Source organism: Aulonocara sp. 'chitande type north' Nkhata Bay, linkage group LG22 (genome assembly GCF_057382095.1).
Source record: "Aulonocara sp. 'chitande type north' Nkhata Bay isolate Kocher_YH1m ecotype deep benthic linkage group LG22, A_spYH_male_GT1.1, whole genome shotgun sequence".
In the NCBI taxonomy this organism is placed as follows: Eukaryota; Metazoa; Chordata; class Actinopteri; order Cichliformes; family Cichlidae; genus Aulonocara; species Aulonocara sp. 'chitande type north' Nkhata Bay.
In genome coordinates this window covers 27,797,053-27,819,783 of record NC_141364.1, presented here as the reverse complement: position 1 = coordinate 27,819,783, position 22,731 = coordinate 27,797,053, and the positions used below count along the sequence as shown (strand labels likewise).

The window sequence follows — 22,731 nt, the reverse complement described above, 5'->3', positions numbered from 1 at the left end:
ATGTGTATTCCGACATGGCTGGTCTCTTTGTTGACAATAGAAATTAGGGCGCCAAGATATGTGATCATCGGCAGCCCAAGAAGTAAAAATTATGCTTCCGAAATCTCTTGATGGCGATTCCGCAAGAGAAGCGGAGACCCCACCTCTCCTGTGCCAAGCATGGCAGAAGCCCTTTTTATCATGTACGCCGGACATCCTGCAACCTGACCAGAGGTAACCTGTTCTTCACTCAGGGTTCATGATGTATAAACCTCAAGTCGGCACAGAAAAGTTTCACAGTATTTTGTATAACTAAATACGGCAAATCAACCCTTTATCTTTCATTTATATATTTATATAGTCAACGGGAATAAAAACTTGACCGTATTTGGCTATTTAGTTTTGGACACCGAAAAGCATGATGGGTAAAGAGGGCGGGGCAATTGACATTGAATGCTGCCATTGGATGCTACATGCACTCGAATTAATGTTGCATTCAGGCAATGTGGGAAAGTCGATTACATGGTTACAATCGTAATCGTGAGATTCTGTGAGATTCTTTAAGAGCGATTACAGAATCTTGATAGTTTTTCGACCTCTCCCTGAGCCTTACATAGATTACCGAATTTAATTGAAAAATAAAACTTTGTTATATTTAATTTTATTATATACTGTTTACGCTGAATTAAAAGTGAATTACACATCAATAGAAAGATCATAATACTGTGGTGTGTGTGTGCGGTGTTCGTGTTCTCTGTTGCTCAGATTCCCAGGCGCAACTTGAGGACATTTACTAAGTTATCTGAATAGTAGCATATACGATCATATACATTTAAGTATTGCAATGATCTTTTATGATGTTCTCATAGCTGAAGAAAATCAGTAATATTCTAAAGCTAACCTAGTGTAATACAGGTCCTAATTCTTGGTTTGGATCGGCCTCACCAACAACATTTGTCCAAATTTTTACCTAACTACCATAAATCAATCAAATCCAGGCAACGATTATGTTTCTTAAATCTGTCAGAAGAGGGCGCCAAATCTTTGTTAAGAAGACCATCCAGTCCAAACAATATTCAACGTACATCTATTTATTCATTTAATAACCAATATCCCTTATACATAACATAAAAATAAATAACATTTATTCAGTAATACTGTGGAACATGACCATCGGGGGATCAGAAGCTGTACTGTTGATGTTACATGGTAGAGAAACCCTACCTGTGATTATTTTGATCAGTTCACTGGATATGACACTATTAATTACATGGGTGATTTGTTTCTTTTTTCTTTCTTTTTTTTAAATGTTCTTATTTGTTTTCTTTCTAAGACTGATGAGAGATAATTGGTATCAATAGCTGCTTTTCCACAACAGGAACAACAGTGACTATGACCTTTGGATGGACTCGCTATGCTGTCAAAGTAAGGAAAAGGGAAGAATTATTTGACCGACCAAAAAGTCCATACACAGAGGCATGTAAAAAGCTTTGGTAGTACTTTTCAAAGTTTCAGTGGGCTACAAGGGGGTCGGGCTTTTAGAGCAGGACATTTCTGATTGGTTAAATAGAATATTTGGAGCATATCATGCTGTTAATCACCTCTGGCTCCTCTTGGCAAAAGATGTTTGTTTATTATGTTCCACGGAAATAGTTGGTTACAGATTCTAAAGCCCAGTTTGAGGGACGAGAGAGAGAAAGCAGCAGTGGTTAAGTCAGTTAGAAGAAAAAGTGTATACTGGAGAAAAAAAGGTTATTTTCTTTTTACCTTTTCTTTCTACAGGTGTTAAAATCTAAAGCACAGATATACACATTCTCTGTGGTCAGTAAAGAGATTGAACTGCCATGCTGTTAGCTCAAAAAGGTACTCTTTATATTGTATTCCAAAAAGCTGCTCACAAACTAAAATATAAAAATGTTAGGTTTTGGCTTGATTGACCAAAAAATAGTTCCAGAACGATAACTCCACTTACATATACAAACTGAAACATTTACATATTGGTGAACTTTATGAAGCTAAATTATTGGGCCAGAATTGAATAATGATCTTTTACTATTTATGTTCCTATATAGAAAAATTAAACAGAATTTTGGTGATATGTTTAAAACATAAAAATAATTTGTGGAAAGTAAACAGGAGTTAAACAGCACAGCCAAGGGTATGCACAGTTTGTAAAGCAAGACAAACTAGTAACACAGGTTTTGATAAACTGAATAGAGCTACCGTTTTCCTTTTTGCATTAAAAAAGATGCTAGAATAGCTTTGGATTTCGGTTTATTATATCATACAAATAATGCTGAAGCTGAATCCAAGTGTAATATAGTAAAAAGTGATACTAAACCAATAAACTAGTGATGCTTAAGGAACGATAGGAAGTATATTTTTTACAGCAAAGCTACATTTAAATCATACGTTCAACAAAACTGGCAGAATGAAATATATCTATTTGAAGATAGAATAATTAAAGATTATTTGTCTACATGTGTATCCCCTGGAACACGTTAGGTTGGCACCAAAAGTCCAATATTTAAATCATTTTTCGGGGTTTGGAAAAAGTCAAAGACAAAAATTAAGATTTTGTAAACTAAGTGCATGTCTGCTACACGATTCAGCTTAATGTGTTCAAACTATGAAGTCTGTTTGCTCAGAAGTGTTCGCTGCTTGGTGTTTTTGCAGTTCATTTGTTGAAATAAGTCAGATGGAGGCAGTCCTTATCCTAAGCTATGCTAACTGCCTCCTGACTCCAGAACACTAGAAGATAATGTCGCATCAGTCTTGTCATCTCACTGGGAAAGAGAGATTGGAAAGAAAGCAAATAAGAATATTTCCACAAATTGTTTTCAAAGAACACAGAGAGAAGCTAGAGTTGGACTGAAAGTTAGTCATTCACCTTCATTGTAGTAATATTACTACTTACAGTCACTGCAGATGTATTGGTATAGCTTGTAAGATTACAAATAAGATGGAAATGAATCATATTTTTTGTGCTGTTGTTGATTGATGTATATATAAGTTTTCAATTGGTCTTTTTATCCCATAGATTCAATCTTTCAAAATAATACTTCTTCCTGTCTTTCCAGTGTTTTCCTCCCGACTACATGAGTCTGTAGTCGTCAGTAACGCTCACAGCACAGTGCTAACACACAGTATCATACAATACAATGTAACCCTTAGAGGCAAAAGTGAGAAAGGTAGTTGTACAGACTTGTTAGTTTTCATTCAGCACGTTTTCAAGGCTTGCCACCCCAACACTGTATTCCTCACCTATACCAAGAACTCAAAATGATAACATTTGATTGTCAAACAAACACAGACTTTCACCAGGGGAAAAAATGCAGTTTGAATTAGTGCAAAACAATAAATGAAAAACGAAAAGGGATTGCAGAAATGAGTTAGAATACATTCCTTGTCAAATACTAAGCTGCAACCACATGATGTACATTTTATTAACTGGTTCAGACAAATGAAAAAAAAGTGTCAGACTGGTCACATGAATGCTAAGTAAAAACATTAGAATGCATATTTTCTTACTGTTTACAGTGTAGTGTGTGTTGTAGAAGCCCCAGGGAAAGCAAACTGTACGCAACAAGATCCAGGCTTGCAAGCAGCAAATTATTAGCCTCTAGAGCCTTAAAGGAATTCATGATCCTCTTTGTTAAAGGTATTCACTGCAGGTTTTGGAAGTCATGTGTGCAGACACCCAATCATTCTCCATTACAGCTGAATAAAATCTACAGTACATTAGTTAGTTAACAAACAATGTGAGAAAGATTAACTTGCACTTCTTAACTATATATAGGTTGGTAAAAATTCTGCTTTTGAACACTGATAAAAGGGATTTCTTCTGTTATACTTATATAACAGGTCTAAAATACAATAGCCTACTACTGTAGCCCTTAAAAAAAAACAAAAAACATTTAATATTCTTTAGGATTTTGCTGAAAAGATACTGATATGTGGGGGCCAAAGAGGCAAACTAGGCTAACTCAGCATGAAGACTGGAAGCAGGAGTGACAGCTATCACAATAGCTAGCGATACTAGCGCCTCTAAAATGCACAGCTTATCTTCCTTGTTGAATCTGTGGTTTAAAAAAGTCTAAATCATTTTTCTTATTAATAATTCAGCAGGGATTCTGGAGAGAGTTTTTGAGTGTCTCCAGCCAGCAAAGAAAAACTAAAGTCACAACAAAGATTTTATCACATTTGTTAGCTAACAAGGGATTTTAGTGACTTTGGGTGTAGGTATATTGCAGCTCCAAACTGTTGTTTTAGAATTATATTTATGTGCGTAAAATCAGCGTGAGAAAATTAATAATGGGAAATTCCTTTGTCACATTTATATAACAGGTCTAAAAACATCATAAAAAACACAATAACAACAGAACACTTACATTAGTGACTTTGGAAAACAGTTGCGTATTAACAACTTAACTGGTTGAGTGCCTCCAGCTGTTGAAGAGTAATAGATAAACTTGGTAACTACAGGTTTTAGTGGCTTTTCAGACATGGTTTAAACAAGAAAGTGCCAGTTTAGGGAACCAGTAGGCAAGTGATACAGGTACAGGAAAAATACACACAAACCCTTTTAGTTGGTGTTCAGAGGGAGGGGTTATAAGTTGTTAATTGCAATTTTGTCTGTTACATTTTTTGACAACTGTAACTGTGTTTTATAAAGCTGTCCAGAACAAAAACAGACAACAAATGCTCCCTTTGTTTGATTCTGTTTTGATCCAGCTACAGAACATTACCAAGGGCCACCACTGTCCCACAGGCCGCACTTTGGCAACCATGAATGTAAACATAAAATTAATTTGCTTAAACATGTTACTACTCTCAATTCTTTATGCTAAGCTAAGCTGGAGCTTTTCTCTAATTCTCTAAGCACTTTTAAGGCCCTACAAAGAATTTTATCAGGTTCATTTGTACAGCAAAAAGAAAATGAAAGCAAAAAAGGCAGAAAATGCAGCTAAATCCTTTGTCATGGTTTCATGACATGACATTTGTTGGGCTGATGGCCCGGATAAGCTGAATTAAAGCCAGTTTAGAGGCCTGCAATAAACATATCAAAGCTCATTAGGTTTTGCTGTGCATATCATCTATGTCTATATCAATGGGGCATATTTAGACCTTAAACTTCCTTTTCTCACATTGCCACTTACTGCTATTGTGAATGTTGTATGTTACACTTAGTCTAATTACAATAATCTATGTTTATGTATACACTTTTACTACAAATAATCTCTACTTTTTTACAAAAAAAAACACATTATTAATCTATTCACAGAATGGTCAAAGGTCAATTTGGCATAAGTGCACACACAGCTTACAGTAGCAGGAGGAGCACATTGATTTAATATGGTGACACTTATTGCAGAGTGCACTGTTCACACTATGAATTAAATAGCTTTCAGTCACCTTTAGCTCTCATCTTTATAGATTTAACTATTATTTACAATGTTACAGCCACTTAAGACTGCAGGCAAAGCATTGCACAAACTTTTGACAAGTAGAAACCCATAATAGTACCATATGAAATGTGGATGATGCCAGACCATAATAGTCCATTTGTACTTTCGTATGCTCAGTAGTCCTTTAGCTCCATTGCTATGAAAAGGAGTACTGGCTACACTTTAAGCAACAACACCTGATCACATCGGCATGCTTTCTTTTTTTTTTCTTGAGCAAGATGAGGCTCAAAACAGCTCGACTCATGCTACATCATATCAAATTAACAATACAATACTTTCCCAACAGGTACACATTGGTATTTACTCTCGCATCCTGATTGAAAATAATCCCAGTGGTCTGAAAAATCAACACAGAAAGGTCACAAAACACAAGGTGAGGAAGTGATGGATGGTGATATCACAGGGTGCTAAGCCTCAGTGATTTGGTTTTGATGATCGGCTGTGAGACAAAGTGAGCTCTTGGTGTGATAGGATAGTGTTGGAACACAAAGACTTCTCAGTCAGCAGTGGCAGCTTTTTTCAGCTGATGGAGGGGCCAACTCTTCATCCTCTGCAGAGTAGAGAACCTTGGCAGTCAGGCCGCTCTTCACGCCATCCCACCCATCACGGGTGACGATCTCCCCCATCTTCATCAGCTCGTAGATGTCCCTGGTCAGCAGCTCAAAGGCCCGGTCCACATTGCTGTTGCACTTGGCTGATGTCTCCACATAGCGAATGCCCAGCTCAGCGGCCAGCTGCTCTGCCTCATCCCTGCTCACCTTCCGGTCCTTGTTGAGATCACTTTTATGGCCGATGAGGATGTAGACCATGTGGTGAGGCAGGATGTGCTCACTCACCTCCTTGTGCCATTCCCTCACATGGTCGAAGGTTTTACGATTGGTGAGATCAAAGACAAGCAGGCCACCTACAGAGTTGCGGTAATATGATGTTGTGATAGACCTGGTGGAAAGACACATTACTGGTGTTAGAAACCAAAGACAAACATCTCTAGACTTATAACTTCTAAATGTCTTGGGCAGCTCTATGAACTTGGATGGTTCCTACCAGTTCACTACCCTTATACTGCTGTTTGTAACATCACAATATGAGTTTAATTTTTGTGGTGGAAAATTCATATCACTTGAGGTAAGTCCAAGTCCTCTCTGCCAAAGCAAGTCAAGTCAAACCCTGAGTCAAATCAAGTCTTTGAAGAAAAGGGGTGGCTGTAGCTCAGGAGGTAGAGCAGGTCTTCCAGTCTCCATGTCAAAGTATTGTTGAGCAAGATACTGTACCCAACTTGCCTGATGCGTTTTTCGGTGTGTGAGTGTGTGTAGGTGAATGGGACATGTATAAAAAAGCGCTTTGAGTGCTCAGTTACAATAGAAGAGTAGTCATAGTTCCCATTAATCAGTTTATAGAAAACAAACTTAAATATTATAGCCAAAGTGAAGCTCAAATGTCAAGACAGCGGAAACTAAGATAAGATCAAGTCCCATTTGACACAATCCCAAATCAATTTTCACACTGTTTTCCAAGTCAGTCAAGGAATGTGGTTGCATGCTCTCTTTTAAGTCTTTCAACTGTCTATTTGCAAGCTAACCACTTAAATGACACAAGAATTTCCTTTCAAAGCTGTGTTACTGGTGTTTTACATTAGTAAGACTCATGGAGTTACATCTGTGCTTTAGCTGGCCTTGCCATTCAGATGAAACTACTTATTGAGACAGTGTGCTCAATATGAGGGGAGTTAAATATGTTAAAACTGAAGCATACTTAATAAATTGTGTAAATTGTGTACTTAAGTGAATTGTGTCAGGACCTCATTTATGATGGTAATATATCACTGAATGGCATAATACATAATTTGATAATAAAGTTGGACCTCACCTAACATTTGGTACTTTTTTGTGATCAAAGTCTGTGAAATGTACAGGTCTAATAAATATATTCAAGTCATATTGCTATGGAAGGTCTGTCTCTCTTGGCTTCTTAAAACAATTTCTGTAATTTTATGAAGTCAAAACTTGCAATGCGAATGCTTTTTTTTTTTAACGTTTCATACATTAATGTGCTTAATTAAATGGAAACTAAACAATGCCATCAAGTGAAATAAAATACAAAAACACAAAGGATCCTTTGGGTCATAACATCTGGTGCATGATACTATTCTATTTATAAAAATATATGCACATACAGACTCTGATCTCTGCATTTGATGCTTTAAAAACCACAGATTCTACAGGCAGATAGGCAGAAGTGAAAGACAAGTGAAGTGAAGCCTGGAGGAAAACACCCTCAGAGGCTTCAAACGGGAAAGCAGATCTAAGAGCTTCTCCAGACACAGGAGTTCTTTAAAGGAAATGATCCGTGACAGTGGGCATGAAAAGCAGAGCAAGCAACAGGATAGATGAATGAAAACAACAACAAATAGATTTGGATCGGGACTTGTCATCCCCGCGAAGGCCTGGAAATTGTATATGAGGGAATCAAACTGGGGCCTAAATATGAGGAGGCTGCCCATCATCCATGAAAGCATGATGTAAGTCGCCGTGTCCTGTTGTTATACAGGTCAGGACATCGTAATATCTTCTATTGGCCTCCTTTCTCCGCTGTCTAAACTCATTTCATTACATGCTAACGAGAAGGGGAAATGGCCCATATTCAATTTAAAGGGACTGAGAATAGTAGCCAAACACGACATTAAACCGAGGGCTCGCAATTATTTATTTAAAAATCTCTTTGAAGGACTATGGTTGTATACATATTTAGCTCAGATAGATTCTATATAAGATACATTTCACCTCACTATACCTGAATCGTTCCTGGCCAGCCGTATCCCAGAGCTGGAGCTTTATTTTCACCCCGGGTTCGATGTCAAGCGAGCGGGCATAAAAATCTACCCCGACCGTCGGGTCCGCCACATCGCTGTAAATTCCATCCGTGAAACGCTTCAACAGCGAGGACTTGCCCACTGTGGAATCCCCGAGTAGAATGATTCGAAACTGATATTGCCACAAAATATCCATGGCATGACTAGAGGGAAGATACCTGCGGAGTGAGTGTGTGTGAAACAAAGCCCTGCGCGCGGCGTGTTTACATGGAGCCCCAGCTGCTGCTACTGCCTTCTGTTCAGGAAGAGACGCGGAGCACAGAGCGGCCGCAGCAGTCATGTGATAGATTTACCTATGCTCTACTAGTCGAATATCACTCCAATAAACCCGCTACAACCTCATCTGGCCTGTGTATGTTGTAAAAGAATCATATAGGGGGTTTAAAAGCAGCAAAAACAGAACAATATATCTATATGAGGTCCGTCTTGGGCATGTTTTGCACAGAGTTTCCTTAACCACCCCCATTTATTTAATATATCGTCCGCTATTGATATCACAAAACCTAAAACACGCAGTGTGTTGCTGTCCGTGGTTCTGAAGTAGCCTATATTCACTTCCGACGATGGTCTGGATTTACAGCATATTTCTCTAATTGCACACAGTTTATTCTGTGCCGTTGTACTCTGTGAAAAATGCGTGGCTAGTTAAGTGTAAAACCCTATTGCCTGAGTCTCAGTAAACTTCAATAAATACAGCAGGCATTGCTTAAAAAAACAGAAGAAGGAGGAGGAGTGTGATACTACATATCCCACTATTCAACCGGTCCGCGTGAGTAACGCGAGCCAATCAGCGCACCGCTGCCGGACATCAGAGTGAGTATATAAGAACAGCGGGCCTTGCCGCTTTCTCTCTTCCTCCTGCAGTCTTCCATGTGAGCTGAAGTCCCCAAGAAAGAGCTATGGTAAGCTTTATGCTGGTGTTGTCGATTACTAAGGTCATGTGTCCAGGTATTTACATTAATTATGCGCAGCTTTTAAATCCAGTCCACCTTGACACAGAACTCATTATTTTTGTTATAACATTAATATAGCGCTTTTAGCGTAAGTGAGTGAACGACCTTACGTTAGCTTGTATCTACAGCCATAATGCTTGACTAGTTAATACTTTGGGGTATGTAGTATAGTCTTGTTTTTATAATCAACACTTCTTGCTGACTTGTCATATAACTGGGAACTCGACAGTAGATATACCTAGGCTTTAGTGACCATGCTAAGGGTTAGCTATAGCTTAGCTTGCTGATAGCTTAGCTTGGACGCTAATGGGTTTGTACCACGTGGCCAGGGGTGGATCTTGAGAAATTTTCTTAGGGTGGCATGGAAATCAGACTAGGTGGTAAAATCAAAGCCATTTATGCTAGCTCATTTTAATAAACATTAGCCTTTAAGGCCTCTGACGTTAATAGCATTGATGTCATTGTAACAAACTTAAACTACCTTTAGAATCAAAATTAGACTAAATGCAGTTTGTTATAAAAGGTGATGGCACAGGCAACTGTTTTCAACATAACTAATCTTTAATCTTCTTTATTTTGTCTCTAGGGTCTATTTGAAATGGCAGTTCAACCTTGCTTCCCAATATGCAGAATGCAGGTGAGTCTTTAAATTAAAACTAGCTGTCCCATCGTGAAAAGGCTCCTATCGAAGCCGTTCATGCTCCCATGTAGCAGTGAACGGTCAAAAGGAAGCCGACATGAAGACTTTCACCGACGGTCGCTGTTCGGTTTTGAAAATGACTGCTACAGCAACATTTAGGGGAAGGACATTGATCAGTGAGTTATCCCAGGATTAAATGCAAACTTTCAAAGAAATGTAAGTGATTTGCCTTGTCTTCCAATAGGTACTGGGTGACACCAAAGGTGCAAGACCAAAACCATCAAATGAGAACACAACATGCAGGTAACTCTTCAAAATAATTCAGACAATCCTGGCTGTGATGACAAACTTGCCCTCACTGATCTAGTCTTGATTGAGACTTATTCTTCCTGAGCCACATTTATTAAAACTTGATGGGATTGACTGACTTTAATCAATGTTTGTTGGGGCAAAACGACTAACCAAATTTTCTTGTTAGGTGAATGGAGATCTGTCATTTGTAAATGAAAACTGCTCATTCAGGTAAGAGTTCACTTTTTTTTTTTTTTTTTAAATATTAAAAGGCCACTTATGTCCCTGTTCCAGCATGCTATCCTAAGGGTCGGTGCTTGTTTGTAGCTCCATGCTCTCCAAGTGCATGCAAGAAAACAGGGTGGTCTTTGACTGCTGTGGCCACTCTGTGCCATCAGCAGCCACTCAGCTGTCCAACAGACATCTGCTAGAAAAATAGACTAAGCTAACATGCAACTTGTGATCTCACTTTTTTTTTTTATTAAATTTTAGGCGTCTATCTGCTTGACCTCTTGGTGTTGCAGAGCTGTAACAAAGTACATTCACATCTGTAATTTACAGGTATGTTGATGCTGAAATTGGTCAGTGGTTATTTTGATCTATGATGACCTTAATACATTGTTGACTTCTGGATGAAGCTTGCGGATATGGGACTGAGATCAGTGCATAATGAGAATGTTTACAAAAAGTTTCTGAATTTGGCTAACCTGAGGTGTTTATTTTTCAGGTATGGTGCTACGTTGGGAGTGACGTGACATTTCCATGAGAGAATTGCTGCCAACTTTCCGGCTAGGCACAAACACTACTGAAGAAAACCAACTTGGATCGGAGCTTTCTTGCAGCTGTGAAATGAATGAGTTGACCTGGCTCTTTAACCTCCTAAGACCTGAACTCTTCCATGGCATGCTTTTTTTTTTTTTTTTTTTTTTTTTTTAAATGGTCTAAATAAGCCAAAAATGTGAAATCCACATATGTGGACGCCAGGTCCTAAGAGGTTAAGGGCTGAACCTAAGAAAATGAACCCTGTGTGTGACAATTGCAGATTGTAATAAAACTGACTTGACTACCTCTGGAAACTTGTCTGTAACATGATCAAAAGAATGGAGACATTGAACTATGCTACAAACCGTTTGTAGCACATTTATTTACATTAAGGCCACAACAGTACTGTGGTGGTAGAGTGGCATCAGAAACAAAAGTAACAGTTTCTTTACAACAGTATGCCACAGGTGACAAACCCTGTGAAAGTCAATGAAGCAGGAGTAGAAAGCTAATCACAAACCATGTTGTATGCCTGCAGTAGGTGACCTAATTGGAGACCTCTCGACTTTGAGTTGTACAAAAAGCAAAATAGGTAGACTAAAGTCACAATTATTGCTTACTTGTTGCAATAAATGTGACGACGTTAAGCTAAACTTCAGCTATGATCCATTAAAGTAAATTAAACTTACAAGATAATCTGGAAACCCATAACTCCCATGTTAAACCAGTTTCTAAAGTGCTGTTGTAGAAATGAGTGACAACTGAAGTTAACCACTCCAATTCATAGTTCTGTAACATTTATAGGAAGAGCAAAAATGAATAGTAACAGTTTAAATTTTATTTAAACACTATGGTTTTCAGTGGTGTTTGTTTCATGAGCGTAGTTTAGAGCTGAAAGTCCCATAACTTAATCTGCAGCTGCCTGTAGTCACTTCTGTACTCTAGGAAATGCCAGCCCTATCTGTGAACAGTACAGTTTTCCAACACTTGAGACAACTGATGGTAGGACACTTAATTAAGATATCTTCCACAGATGGGTCATTCATTGGAGAGTGAAGGAAGTTTCAGTTCTGATATCTCGGAGTCTGGTGTGCTGCTGCCGCTCCGATCGCTGTATGTGTCCCTGTGTGGCACAGAAGCAGTCTCAATTAGTATGCATACCTTTAGAAAATGAGTAAACTGAGACATACACTCTATTTACCGTGGAGATAGACGGCAGCCTTTCTGTAAGTAGCTCTGCAGCTTCCCCGCAGCAGCAAGCAACAAACCAAGGTAGGGGGGTGATGGCTTGATGGGACGTGAAGTGAACTCGGGATGGTACTGCACACCAATAAAATATGGGTGATCTGGAAGTGGAGAAAACAATTTTAAACAGTCTGTTGAAGGTTTCACAGAAAAGGTTGATATATTAAAACTGAAAATAATTCTGTTTGCTTTTCTGTACCATCAAGCTCAATGACCTCCATCCTCTCTCCTTCCACATCCTGACCTACGAACCGGAAGCCCTTCTCATCAAAGTGGCTCTTAAGCTCAGGGTTGACCTGTTCACAAAAACAAGGTATACATTTGGATCACAGGTTGAGCAGGTGACCAAGATTAAATGCGGCGCTTTGGGTTCAACCCCGGATTGGCCCTTTGCTTATACGTCTGTCCCCCACTAACTCTCTATCCAATTTCCTGTTTCTGCACTGAACACTTAATGATGATGAAATATTAGTTTAGCATTACCTCAAATCGATGTCTGTGCCTTTCATCCACATACTCTGCATCTCCATAGAGCTTTCCTGGAATACAGAAGAGCTGTAAGCACAGAGCAACAGTTCATCACCGGCTGGTCCAGGTTGAACTAAAAGCTTTTCTTACGCAGTGTGCTGTTGGTGGTTTGGAAAATGGTCCGTCTTTTCCCAAGCCTCATGGTGCCACCCATCTGTCCGGGGTTGTGTTCTGGCATATCAATCACCTGCAAAGATTAAAATGAAAGGATGGATTTTAATATACAGTTACAGTGCATGCAGGAGTCAGGTTGTTTGTGCAATGCATAAAACTTACCACAGGATGCTTTGTTTCCGGGTCAAATTCAGTCGAGTTGGCATCTAAGTATGAAACGGAACAATATGCCATTAGTTATTTTAATCAACAGTCAGCCACCAGTGCCCACCTTTTATGAGTAGGAGATGCATTTCAAGCTGAAAACTGACTATGCTTTGAAGAAAGCTCTCAAATAACTATGCTGTAACAAACACGTTTTGACAGACTATCTTCTGTATTTTCAAGGTTCAATGTTAGCATTACGGCTGCTGCAAAGTTGACAAGAAGGCGGACACTGGCTGGAACCAGTGTTTATGGCGTGAGTTTATTAATTTATTGAAGTTAGCAGTAACGTTTTTGAAGATCAGAAGGCTAGGTTTAAGTATTATAGGAACCGCCTTTACAAAACTAAATGTACAAGAACTGGACTGATGCACAGCGGGAACAGACATCTGAACCTTTGCTGGTTAAGCTGCTAAAGAAACAAGTACTTGTTTCCCCCCCCCCCAAATACATTTCCAGGCACAACTGGCACAAAAAATTTGCCCAATTCCAGGCGAACCTTAACAATTGAGATCGAGGGTATTGCAGGAAAATCGGGACTTTTGACTGAAAAACGAAGTAGGCAATGTGGTTCTTTTTTATTCCTCCACACACAAGGACACACAATCAGATTATAATGGTCCTCTTTGGATCTACCTATACGTACCCACAAACAATCTCAATGATGAAACTTAGCATAGATATAGATCCTATGTTCATTACCTATCCATCCAAAATTATTGTATACATGGAACAATATACACTTTTCATCTATGAAATTTCAATCATTTATTAATTACCTACATCACTCAGCATTCACATTAAAAGGTAATGCTGCTTTGTTTCTTCTTCTTTACTGTGAAGATAATATCAAAAACATTACCTGTCCAGCCGAGCACGTTCCTGGCAAACTCGCATACAGCCAGCTGCATTCCAAGACACACACCTGCAGAAATATGAACACCAGTCAAGTAGTGTTTCTGATGCTGCTACTTACTGACATTAAATATGGAGTAAGATAATAAAACATGTAATGTGATCCACAGAAACTCTTGTACCGAGGAAGGGTTTTTTCTGTTTCCTGGCCCAGTTGATGGCATGAATCTTTCCTTCAGTTCCCCTCACACCAAAACCTCCAGGAACCAGGATGCCACTGAGGACAGTGGAAACATTGTCATGTTGATAAAAGTTCCATTTTAATATTCAGGCTAGATTATCTAGTGAGACAGGACATTGTGCTCCTACAGGGCACTCACTCAGAGCTGCAGAGTTTTTGCCACGCCTCGTGGTATTTCACTGGGTCCTCCTGCAGAGTGCTTGGCTCCAAATTAGCAGAGTCTATATACTGAGAAGAAGAGATGTTCACAGCTTACATGATTGGTCTAAAGGCACAAGTCAAGTTGTTTAAAACAACCCCCCCCCCCTCCCAAAAACAAACAAACAACCAAACAAAAACCCCAAACTAAAATCAACTATTTAATCACTAATCATAACTATCAACACTTTCCCCTACTCTAGAGCCGTAATACCTTTAAACTTCAGGGTACTGCAAAGACTGTCATAGCCATGGAATACAATGAGGAAGGACTAAATCTAGGAGGAGCTGGCTTCACTTTGAACCATGTCTAGATCATTTGAGACTAAAGACTATGATTCTGTGTACATACCTTAACCTCCAACTTGTGGCTGATGGCGAGTGCAGAGTGTTCGAGAGCCTTTATAACAGAAGCATAGGAGTCTGAGAACTTTGTGTACTTCCCCACCAGTGCGATAGAGCAGTGCTCTAGCAGTCTGTCTGACCTGTGAGGAAAAATATGGGCATCCATTTATTTCTCGGTCTTCTCTGGAGGACAATGACTTCTCATGGGAAAGGTTCAACCCACAAAGGTGCTCACTCACCTGTCAGACATCTCCTTCCATTTAGTCAGCATCTTCCTTGGTCTGGTCTCTATTGGCATATTCAGTCTCCTGCTCAAGTAGCTCACCACACCCTGATCTTCCAGCAGTAATGGCACTCTGTAGATAGATGACACATCGTGCACACAGATGACCTGGAAGAAGACAGGTAATCCATTTTAGATGTTTATGGAGAGAGCTTTATGGCTTAATCGAGCCTGACAGGTGCTTCACCTACCTGCTGAGGCTCCACGTGGCAGAACATTGAGATCTTTTCCTTGACAGAGTTCTCCAGCGCAGTTGTACAGCGGCACATGATCTGCCAGTGAAAAACAAACAATCAGAAAAACCTTTAAAGATCCAATTCCGAGTTTGTCCAAATTTGAACTTCGCCACATGTAGCACACATGAGGCTGGGTTCAAGTAAGAAAATATGTGTCCTCTTGCATGACTTCTCTTTTTAAATTTATAGAAATCTGTGTGAGCACCTTTCTTAATCTTACAGTCCTGATTATGTGCAAGCTGGCAATGGCCTCCATCTCCATTCTGACTAAATTTCTCTTTTTTGTACTGTGACTTGTAGGCAAAGAGGCTTTAATTTTTCCTTGATTTAATGTTTCAGCAGGATCATGTCCATTCTGTTTCAGAAAAGCTTCCCAGGAAGTTAAAACCATCATATCATCAATGCATGAACGCATCACCCCACTATACCAGTGATCTAATAGTCTTGCTTTATCCTTTAACGGGGTCATGTTTTAGTGCAAATACATCATGTACAAACACAAAACTGCTTGCAATATTATCAGAATGCTAGCACTCCAATTACTAATCACAGTTAAGGGTCCATGGTTGGTTGATGGTGACTGTACAAAGAGTTTGCACAATTTTTCCATACAGCGGTAATAAATGGTTAATCCATTTTTCATTTGAAGAAGCAGATTGGAGCAGCATTTAAAGTTCAGGCACCTGAAGTGTGTCAAATATGCAAAAAACAAAACAAAACCCCCCAGATAATCAGGAAAGAGGGCAAATACTTTCATGGCACTCCAATCCCTGGTTGCCTATAGTGAAATTATGAATTAGGAGTCAAAGAATCTTTTGCACATAAAACATCTGGGTTTCAACATGTAAAATATGCCACTCAAAAATCCATTTTAATCCAGAAATGTAATTTAAATGCAAATGAGGCATCAAACATGTTTATGTAATAGCAACTCACTCACCAGATCAGGAGACAAGCCTAGGCCTCTCAGCTCTCTCACACTGTTCTGTGTCGGTTTGGTCTTTTGCTCTCCTGTTGCGCTGGGCTGGACACAACCATGCAAACAACAAACTGGTACATAATGAGACAGTCTACAACAATCACCCTCTAAAAGCTAGTTTCATTTCTTAGAAGTATCTAAGCAACACCTCATTAAAGCAGAACAAAAATCTGGGCACAACTTTCAGTATTTTTCTTACTAAATACTCACCTTTTTTGAACAGGGCTGAATAAGAGTGCATATTTGCATTAAAGCCACATTCAGGTATGCAGCAGTTTCACATGTTCGTTAAATGTAAGGTGAGATATAAAAGTATGGCTGTCTTACCTGTGGTATCAAACTGACATGAATGTTACAGAAATTCTCCCTCTTCACTTTAAACTGGAACTGCCTGAAGGCCTCGATGAATGGCATGCTCTCTATGTCTCCGACAGTCCCTCCCAGCTACAAACACACAAACACTGGCAGTGACCATCAAGGCGGGGGGGGGTTACAGTCTTTGGCGCCAAAGAAAAACGATTACAGGTCACCAGAGAACTTCAATCTATACATCTAAAAACCACAAACCAGGCGAGAAATTTGGGTGTAGTGATGGATGCAGACCTAAACTTAGAAAAACACATTAAGACAATAACAAAGTCAGCTTACTATCACCTCAAGAATATTTCAAGGATAAAAGATCTGATGTCTCAACAGGACCTGGAAAAACTAGTCCATGCATTCATCTTTAGTAGGCTTGATTACTGTAACAGCATCTTTACAGGTCTACCTAAAAAAATCAGTCAGACAACTACAGCTCATTCAGAACTCTGCTGCTCGAGTCCTCACTAAGACCAAAAAAGTGGACCACATCAGTCCAGCTCTGAGGTCTTTACACTGGCTGCCTGTCCGTCAGAGGATAGACTTTAAAGTTCTGATGCTGGCCTATAAAGCTCTGAATGGTTTAGGACCAAAATACATCAATGACCTCCTGACCCAGTATGAACCATCCAGATCCCTCAGGTCATCTGGATCCGGTCTTTTATCAGTTCCCAGAGTCAGAACCAGACACGGAGAAGCTGCATTCAGCTTTTATGCTCCTTATATCTGGAACAAACTCCCAGAAAGCCTCAGATCAGCTGAAACACTCAGTTTATTTAAATCCAGGTTGAAGACTCACCTGTTCTCAGCTGCATTTGAATAAAGCACCAAATCCACACTTTAAGCTTAAATTTCAAAACTTACATTTAACTACTGATTTTATCTACTGTTCTGATTTTATCTGTTTTGATTTTATATACTGTTGTTTGTTTGTTTGTTAATTAGTTAGTTAGTTTATTTGCTTGTTTTATTCAATTTTAAATCATGCTTTTTATTTGTTCTTGTTTCTAATGTCTCTGTAAAGCACTTTGAATCACCTTGTTGTTGAATTGTGCTATACAAATAAACTTGCCTTGCCTTGCCTACACAAAATAATAGAGCTAGACCCTAATGACATTTAATCAAAATACAGGGAATCTCTGGTGATCAATGACAGTTATTCAGCCCTTAACAGCCTATTGATATTACGCTTTATGGCATACCACACTCCTGAAAATGTACCAAGTGAGACACTATAACAGAGCAGGTTATCCTACCACACTCATGAGTTTTCCCTCCTGCAGACCGATGGTGTGGACTATAATTGGCTTTCAATACTGAATAGTAAGGGTGGTTTTTTTTATGCTCACAGTGTGATCCCTGACGCATATGTCGTGCACCTCTCGATTTTTGAAACCTGGCACATTTGGCTGGAGCTGTCGTAGCTGGGCTGAAGACACGAATGTATTATCATGCCAGTTTTTACTGCCATTTTAATTACATTCCAGCACAGAAGCTCAGAGATATACAGAGGGAGATTGCGTAACTATTTGAACCCCCCCCAACCACCTGAGCAAGTTGCATTCCCACAATCCATCCCTCTGTATAGCCAAACAGTTATGTAAACAAACACCAAGCAACATAAAGTCTGATTGATGCGTCACGGCTACTATTTTCTCTTCTTGGACGTTCTGTAGCAGACGAGGTCTTCCCAGCTGTTAACCCTAAAATACACTGGATGTTGTTGTGGTGGTTTTATACTCAGAAGTAGGGCTGAGCTATATCATACCGTTCACGGTAATACCGGTGTAATTTTGGGCAATGATAGGAAAATGAAATATCGCGATAGAATATGGGTAAAATGCGCATGCGCAGTGCCTTTGTTTACATACGCACGCAGAATGAGAAGAGTGAAAGCGGATCGTTGAATGAAACGGATGAACCAGAATTGGTTTGTAAAAATGCTGCAGCTTCAGTGGTGTGGAACTGGTTTAGCTTTCACGTGCAAACGTGAAAGACCAACACCACTTTGTATTGGTCTTTCACGTGGAATTCCAATAAAATTGATTCATGTTTATGGCTGTAATGTGACAAAATGTGGGAAAGTTCAAGGGGGCCGAATACTTTTGCAAGCCACTGTATTTCACGGGTTATCCTACCTGGCTAGCTAGCATTACCCACCACGCCATTCTAACGTGTAATTATGCAAATGTAATAATACATGTTATTGAAAAGAAACCTGTTTTTAGGATTAAGAAATCAAATCAGCATAGAAAAAAAATGCTTTTTTCATATAATCATACTTCATTCGAGCAGCCAGCCTACCTCAATTACACACACTTGAGGTTCTATATCGTCATCATCAACTGGCACTTGTGCCTGTTTCATAACCCATTCCTGGATTGCATCTGTGATGTGTGGCACCACTGGAAAAGAGCAAAGCATAAAATGCGTGTTCGGTTAATGACTCATCTTTGACATTACCATCCTTCTCTAAATGACCTGACCGTTGCATACCCTGCACAGTCTTGCCCAAGTAGTCTCCCCTCCTCTCCTTGTTGATGACTGACTGGTAGATCTTGCCCGTGGTTAGGTTGTTGTCTCTTGTCAGCCGGATGTCGAGGAAGCGTTCATAATTCCCCAGATCCAAATCAACCTCGCCCCCATCATCCAGCACAAATACTTCACCTGGACAGAGTGAGGGGTAAACAATTAGATGACAAGCCTGCACGTGTTCATTTATACTGAATATCTCTGCTGACATACCGTGCTCATAGGGCGAAAAAGTGCCTGCATCTATGTTGATGTAAGGGTCAATCTTAATTGCAGTCACATGCAGGCCACATGACTTGAGGATCGTGCCCACACTGCTTGCAATGATGCCTTTGCCGATACCTGAGATGACTCCTCCAGTTACTAGGATGTACTTCATCATTGTTGCTCTGATACCTGGAGGTAAATGAGTGATTAGAAAGCAACAGAAACCACTAATAACTAGTCAGACATTTAAAATAGTCATTTTCAGAAGCTTACCTGCAGTAACTTATTGGCCCACATTAAATGTGAATTAATAATTCTTTGTTTGTGATAACATATTTGTTCAGTTGTAGTTGCTGTTCACTTTTCTCCAGGCACTTTGGTCTTATTGATGCATTCACTGACCATTGTTCCTCTTAAGACCTTATCAAAGTAAAGGTTCCTAGATAGGCTATTATCATATCATGCGATAAGATGAAATACCAGAATTGCCAGACAAAAACAAAGATAAGATACGATTATAACAATGTATGGGATGGAGCTGGACTCCCTCAAGGTGGTGTCGGAGAGGCGGATGCTGTCCAAGATAAAGACAATGTTGGATAACACCTCCCACCCACTCCATGACATGTTGGTCAGTCACAGGAGCTCGTTCAGTGAGAGACTGAGATTACCGAAAAGCACCACTGAACGACATAGGAAATCATTCCTGCCTGTGGCCATCTCCCTGTACAACGCATCCACTTAACACACTGTTTGCTGCTACAACTACACATGTTTCTTTTCCAACTATTTATTTATAAGTGACTTATGTATGTATGTATGTATATATATGTATATATTGTACTATTCTTAGTTAGCGTATTGTCTGTCTTGTCTTAATGTTGGTTTAAAATGGAGCACTGTAACAAAAAATAATTTCCCCCAGGGATCAATAAAGTATTCTGATTCTGATGTAGCGTATTAGCATATATTGGCTTCAACCTCTAGTTGCGGTTAGCCATTACTTTTGAGCATGAGTGACTACAATCTTGTTTCCCTTAAACAGTTATCATGTGACCAAGCCAAATTCTCCTTTGTTCAGTCTATGACCAAAAACAAAAAAATCACTGAGTGTCTTCACTTGTGTGCGTGCGTCTGTGTGGCTTCTTTGTAGAATAACTTTAGCATATCAAATAAAGTGAAGCAAATTGCTACCTTCCTCCTAGGGCTGTGTTGTATCATATTGTACAAATTTTTATGCTATATAACAATGTTGTATTGAAAAATTATTGGTATAGCAAAATCATCAATCACACATAAAGTGCAACCAGGCAGCAAAGTCTGGGATGCTAGTAGCTGGTGTATTATAATTGTAACCCCATTGTAAACAAATGACTCCACTGGGAGTCGCTGAAGCACTTGTTACATTACATACCACATGCAGAGCAAAATGGATGAAAATAACTGATGTCACTTCCATATTGCAAGTTAATGGCAAAATCCTTTTTGTTTTCTTCCTCAACTTGAGTCTTAATACAGTGGGATATATGACAGTGAATAATCTAATGGTACCATTTTAATGTTTTTGATATATAAGACCAGTTGTGTGTCTGTGTTCTAATAATTTAGTGGAAAAAAAAGGTTTTGTCTTTTTAGGTAAACTTTAACCATGTGGGACATGTGGCTGGTCAAAACAAGATACATTGCTAAAAATAAGAACTATTTTAAAACATTTTCTTCATTTTCATACCAAACTCAACTTGATTGTGAAGGAAAGGCCAACTTGCTAAAGAATGAAGTAGTTAAAAGCTTTGGAATTTGGTGAACCTCGAGTTAGAAAGTTTTGCGGCCATTATCATACATTGTCATACTGCCTATTGAGCTGCGTTACATTGCAATATACGTATGATGTGCAAATGTTTAACAGGAAAGCTAAATATGAACAAATCAGTATTCAGCAAAGAAAAACTCAGTAAAGTTAACAGACCAGACCACGTATGTCCTCCTCCTTGTACAAAAAAATGGACCCCACACTAACACACTTTTGTTGTTTTCAGGTAAATAGAACTTAAGTAAAAATAAAAGTAACGTTACATAGGCTCGAAGGTCGACAACTAAATGTGTTTCAAAGTATGTCTAAAAACATACTGTGTCGTATTACAACCCTGAAAAACTTCGGGTTTTTTTATACATGAAGCATGGCTCTTAGGGAGCACGAGCAGACCGCGCGGCACAGTTGCAAATTGAAGAAAACCAGCCGGTACAACTAGCTTTTAGCTAATGGTCAACATCGTTACGGGAGTTATTTTCAGCTACAGCAGACCAAGGCGGTCGTTAGTATCTAAAATAGACAAAGGAGATGCTTAAGATTTGCTAAACAAGGTACCAATTTCGTTAGTTTCTTTAACTACAAAGGGTGGCTAATGTTCCATTTCTATCAAGCCTGCCAAATTGTTACGATACCCAACAAGGCTTTCAAAATAAAAGCGAAGTTGGGTATTTAAAAACGCGCACATAACAATTTATATTCTCAAATTTCTAAACGTTGCCATCCAAGTCTAAACTAAGCCCTATGTTTCTAGTTACGAGAATGTGAGTCGTAATATAACCAATCATTTCTACAATAATATTAAGAAGAAATTCCGAGTATAATTTTATTTTGTTTTATTCTTACCGGAAGCGAGACGTATTCGTTTACCTTGACATAATTTTCTACCTAGCCAACCACAACCTCTGTATCTCTATCAGATTTCAACTCACCGAAATATTCCGCAACCAAAGACTCCTCTGTAAAAGGATCGTCAGCGACGCAAACAGTTAGCAGGACCTTTCGAAATTTCGAATTTTGGTACTGTGATTCCCTAAAATCCTATCTATCCACAAACTAGCCCCACACGTGTATGAAGCACGACTGAGGGCTGTTCTACGTCATTCAACACACTTACGACAACGATGTTACCTTCAGGTACGCCTCGGAAACTACTGCGGCCTTCGGGGGAGTTTTTGGTTTCCACGAGGTTGACCAAATAAAAGCCTGTATGCATCCCTGTATGCAGTTCAGCACAGAGGAATCTGACTAGCTGACAAAAGACAAACACCTATTATCATAGAAAAATGCTGATACTTAAATAAAAAAGAAAAATAAACAGAAAACCTACCTGATGCAAATTAATTAATAAAATGGGGACTTTATTTCTGAGAGGCCAGACAGAATAATTGTTAATCACATTGTCTATAGAACCACTTTTTTGTCGTTTTTTTTGTGCGATTAAAAAAAATGTATTTATGTTTATTAAGTCCAATTCCTCAGATTTACAATGACCTTTTTGTTCTTTGTTGTTGTTTTATATCATTGGCCCTTGAAGGCAACACCGTTTGTATTTTTAGATCAGCAGGGGGAGCTCATGTTTCATGGTTAATGGGCGGAGAGGGAAAAGATGGCACCCCCACCCCCCTCACACAC

The 22,731-nt window shown here is 39.2% G+C and overlaps 2 protein-coding genes, 1 long non-coding RNA gene and 4 other non-coding genes across 8 annotated transcripts; 4 read left to right on the top strand and 3 right to left on the bottom strand.

Annotated features, from left to right (window-relative positions):
* Positions 1-44: 44 nt before the first annotated feature.
* Positions 45-177, bottom strand: LOC147304382 (U11 spliceosomal RNA). Its single transcript, XR_015127062.1, has one exon. It is a non-coding gene; the product is annotated as a U11 spliceosomal RNA (small nuclear RNA).
* An 877-nt stretch (positions 178-1,054) lies between these two features.
* On the bottom strand, positions 1,055-8,611 carry rab42a (RAB42, member RAS oncogene family a). The gene is made up of 2 exons (XM_086281444.1): positions 8,238-8,611; positions 1,055-6,386 (listed from the first exon to the last, which is right to left on the bottom strand). Exons 1-2 carry the CDS (start codon positions 8,594-8,596, stop codon positions 5,948-5,950), a joined length of 798 nt encoding a protein of 265 aa, XP_086137570.1. The 5' UTR covers positions 8,597-8,611; the 3' UTR covers positions 1,055-5,947.
* Positions 8,612-9,115: 504 nt separating this feature from the next.
* LOC147304377 (uncharacterized) lies at positions 9,116-11,268 on the top strand. The gene is made up of 6 exons (XR_015127038.1): positions 9,116-9,218; positions 9,856-9,906; positions 10,154-10,212; positions 10,388-10,431; positions 10,693-10,761; positions 10,928-11,268. It is a non-coding gene; the product is annotated as an uncharacterized LOC147304377 (long non-coding RNA).
* On the top strand, positions 9,944-10,081 carry LOC147304380 (small nucleolar RNA SNORA16B/SNORA16A family). Its single transcript, XR_015127048.1, has one exon. It is a non-coding gene; the product is annotated as a small nucleolar RNA SNORA16B/SNORA16A family (small nucleolar RNA).
* On the top strand, positions 10,492-10,622 carry LOC147304379 (small nucleolar RNA SNORA44). The gene has a single exon (XR_015127055.1). It is a non-coding gene; the product is annotated as a small nucleolar RNA SNORA44 (small nucleolar RNA).
* Positions 10,794-10,865, top strand: LOC147304378 (small nucleolar RNA SNORD99). The gene has a single exon (XR_015127060.1). It is a non-coding gene; the product is annotated as a small nucleolar RNA SNORD99 (small nucleolar RNA).
* Positions 11,269-11,326: 58 nt separating the features above from the next.
* On the bottom strand, positions 11,327-22,218 carry ctps1a (CTP synthase 1a). Of its 2 annotated transcripts, none has more exons than XM_086281441.1 (18): positions 22,029-22,218; positions 19,296-19,478; positions 19,047-19,217; positions 18,855-18,955; positions 16,518-16,634; positions 16,152-16,235; positions 15,167-15,247; positions 14,932-15,083; positions 14,700-14,832; positions 14,289-14,377; positions 14,091-14,185; positions 13,916-13,978; positions 13,012-13,055; positions 12,826-12,922; positions 12,691-12,746; positions 12,407-12,503; positions 12,164-12,308; positions 11,327-12,085 (listed from the first exon to the last, which is right to left on the bottom strand). In XM_086281441.1, the coding sequence occupies exons 2-18, from the start codon at positions 19,462-19,464 to the stop codon at positions 12,001-12,003; spliced, it is 1,779 nt and encodes a 592-aa protein (XP_086137567.1). In that variant the 5' UTR covers positions 19,465-19,478; positions 22,029-22,218; the 3' UTR covers positions 11,327-12,000. The 2 variants fall into 2 exon arrangements, with proteins under 2 accessions (XP_086137567.1, XP_086137568.1); XM_086281442.1 differs by lacking the exon at positions 22,029-22,218 and adding an exon at positions 19,563-21,955.
* Between the last annotated feature and the right edge of the window lie 513 nt (positions 22,219-22,731).

Bases quoted from the DNA above. Each gene is read 5' to 3' on its own strand.
- rab42a (XM_086281444.1), bottom strand. From the start codon at position 8,596: ATGACTGCTGCGGCCGCTCTGTGCTCCGCGTCTCTTCCTGAACAGAAG. The intron at 6,387-8,237 runs GTATAGTGAGGT...TCTTTCCACCAG, and splicing joins GCTGGCCAGGAACGATTCAG to GTCTATCACAACATCATATT.
- ctps1a (XM_086281441.1), bottom strand. From the start codon at position 19,464: ATGATGAAGTACATCCTAGTAACTGGAGGAGTCATCTCAGGTATCGGC. The intron at 19,218-19,295 runs GTATGTCAGCAG...CACTCTGTCCAG, and splicing joins TTTTTCGCCCTATGAGCACG to GTGAAGTATTTGTGCTGGAT. The intron at 13,056-13,915 runs GTAATGTTTTTG...TTTCATACTTAG, and splicing joins GAACGTGCTCGGCTGGACAG to ATGCCAACTCGACTGAATTT.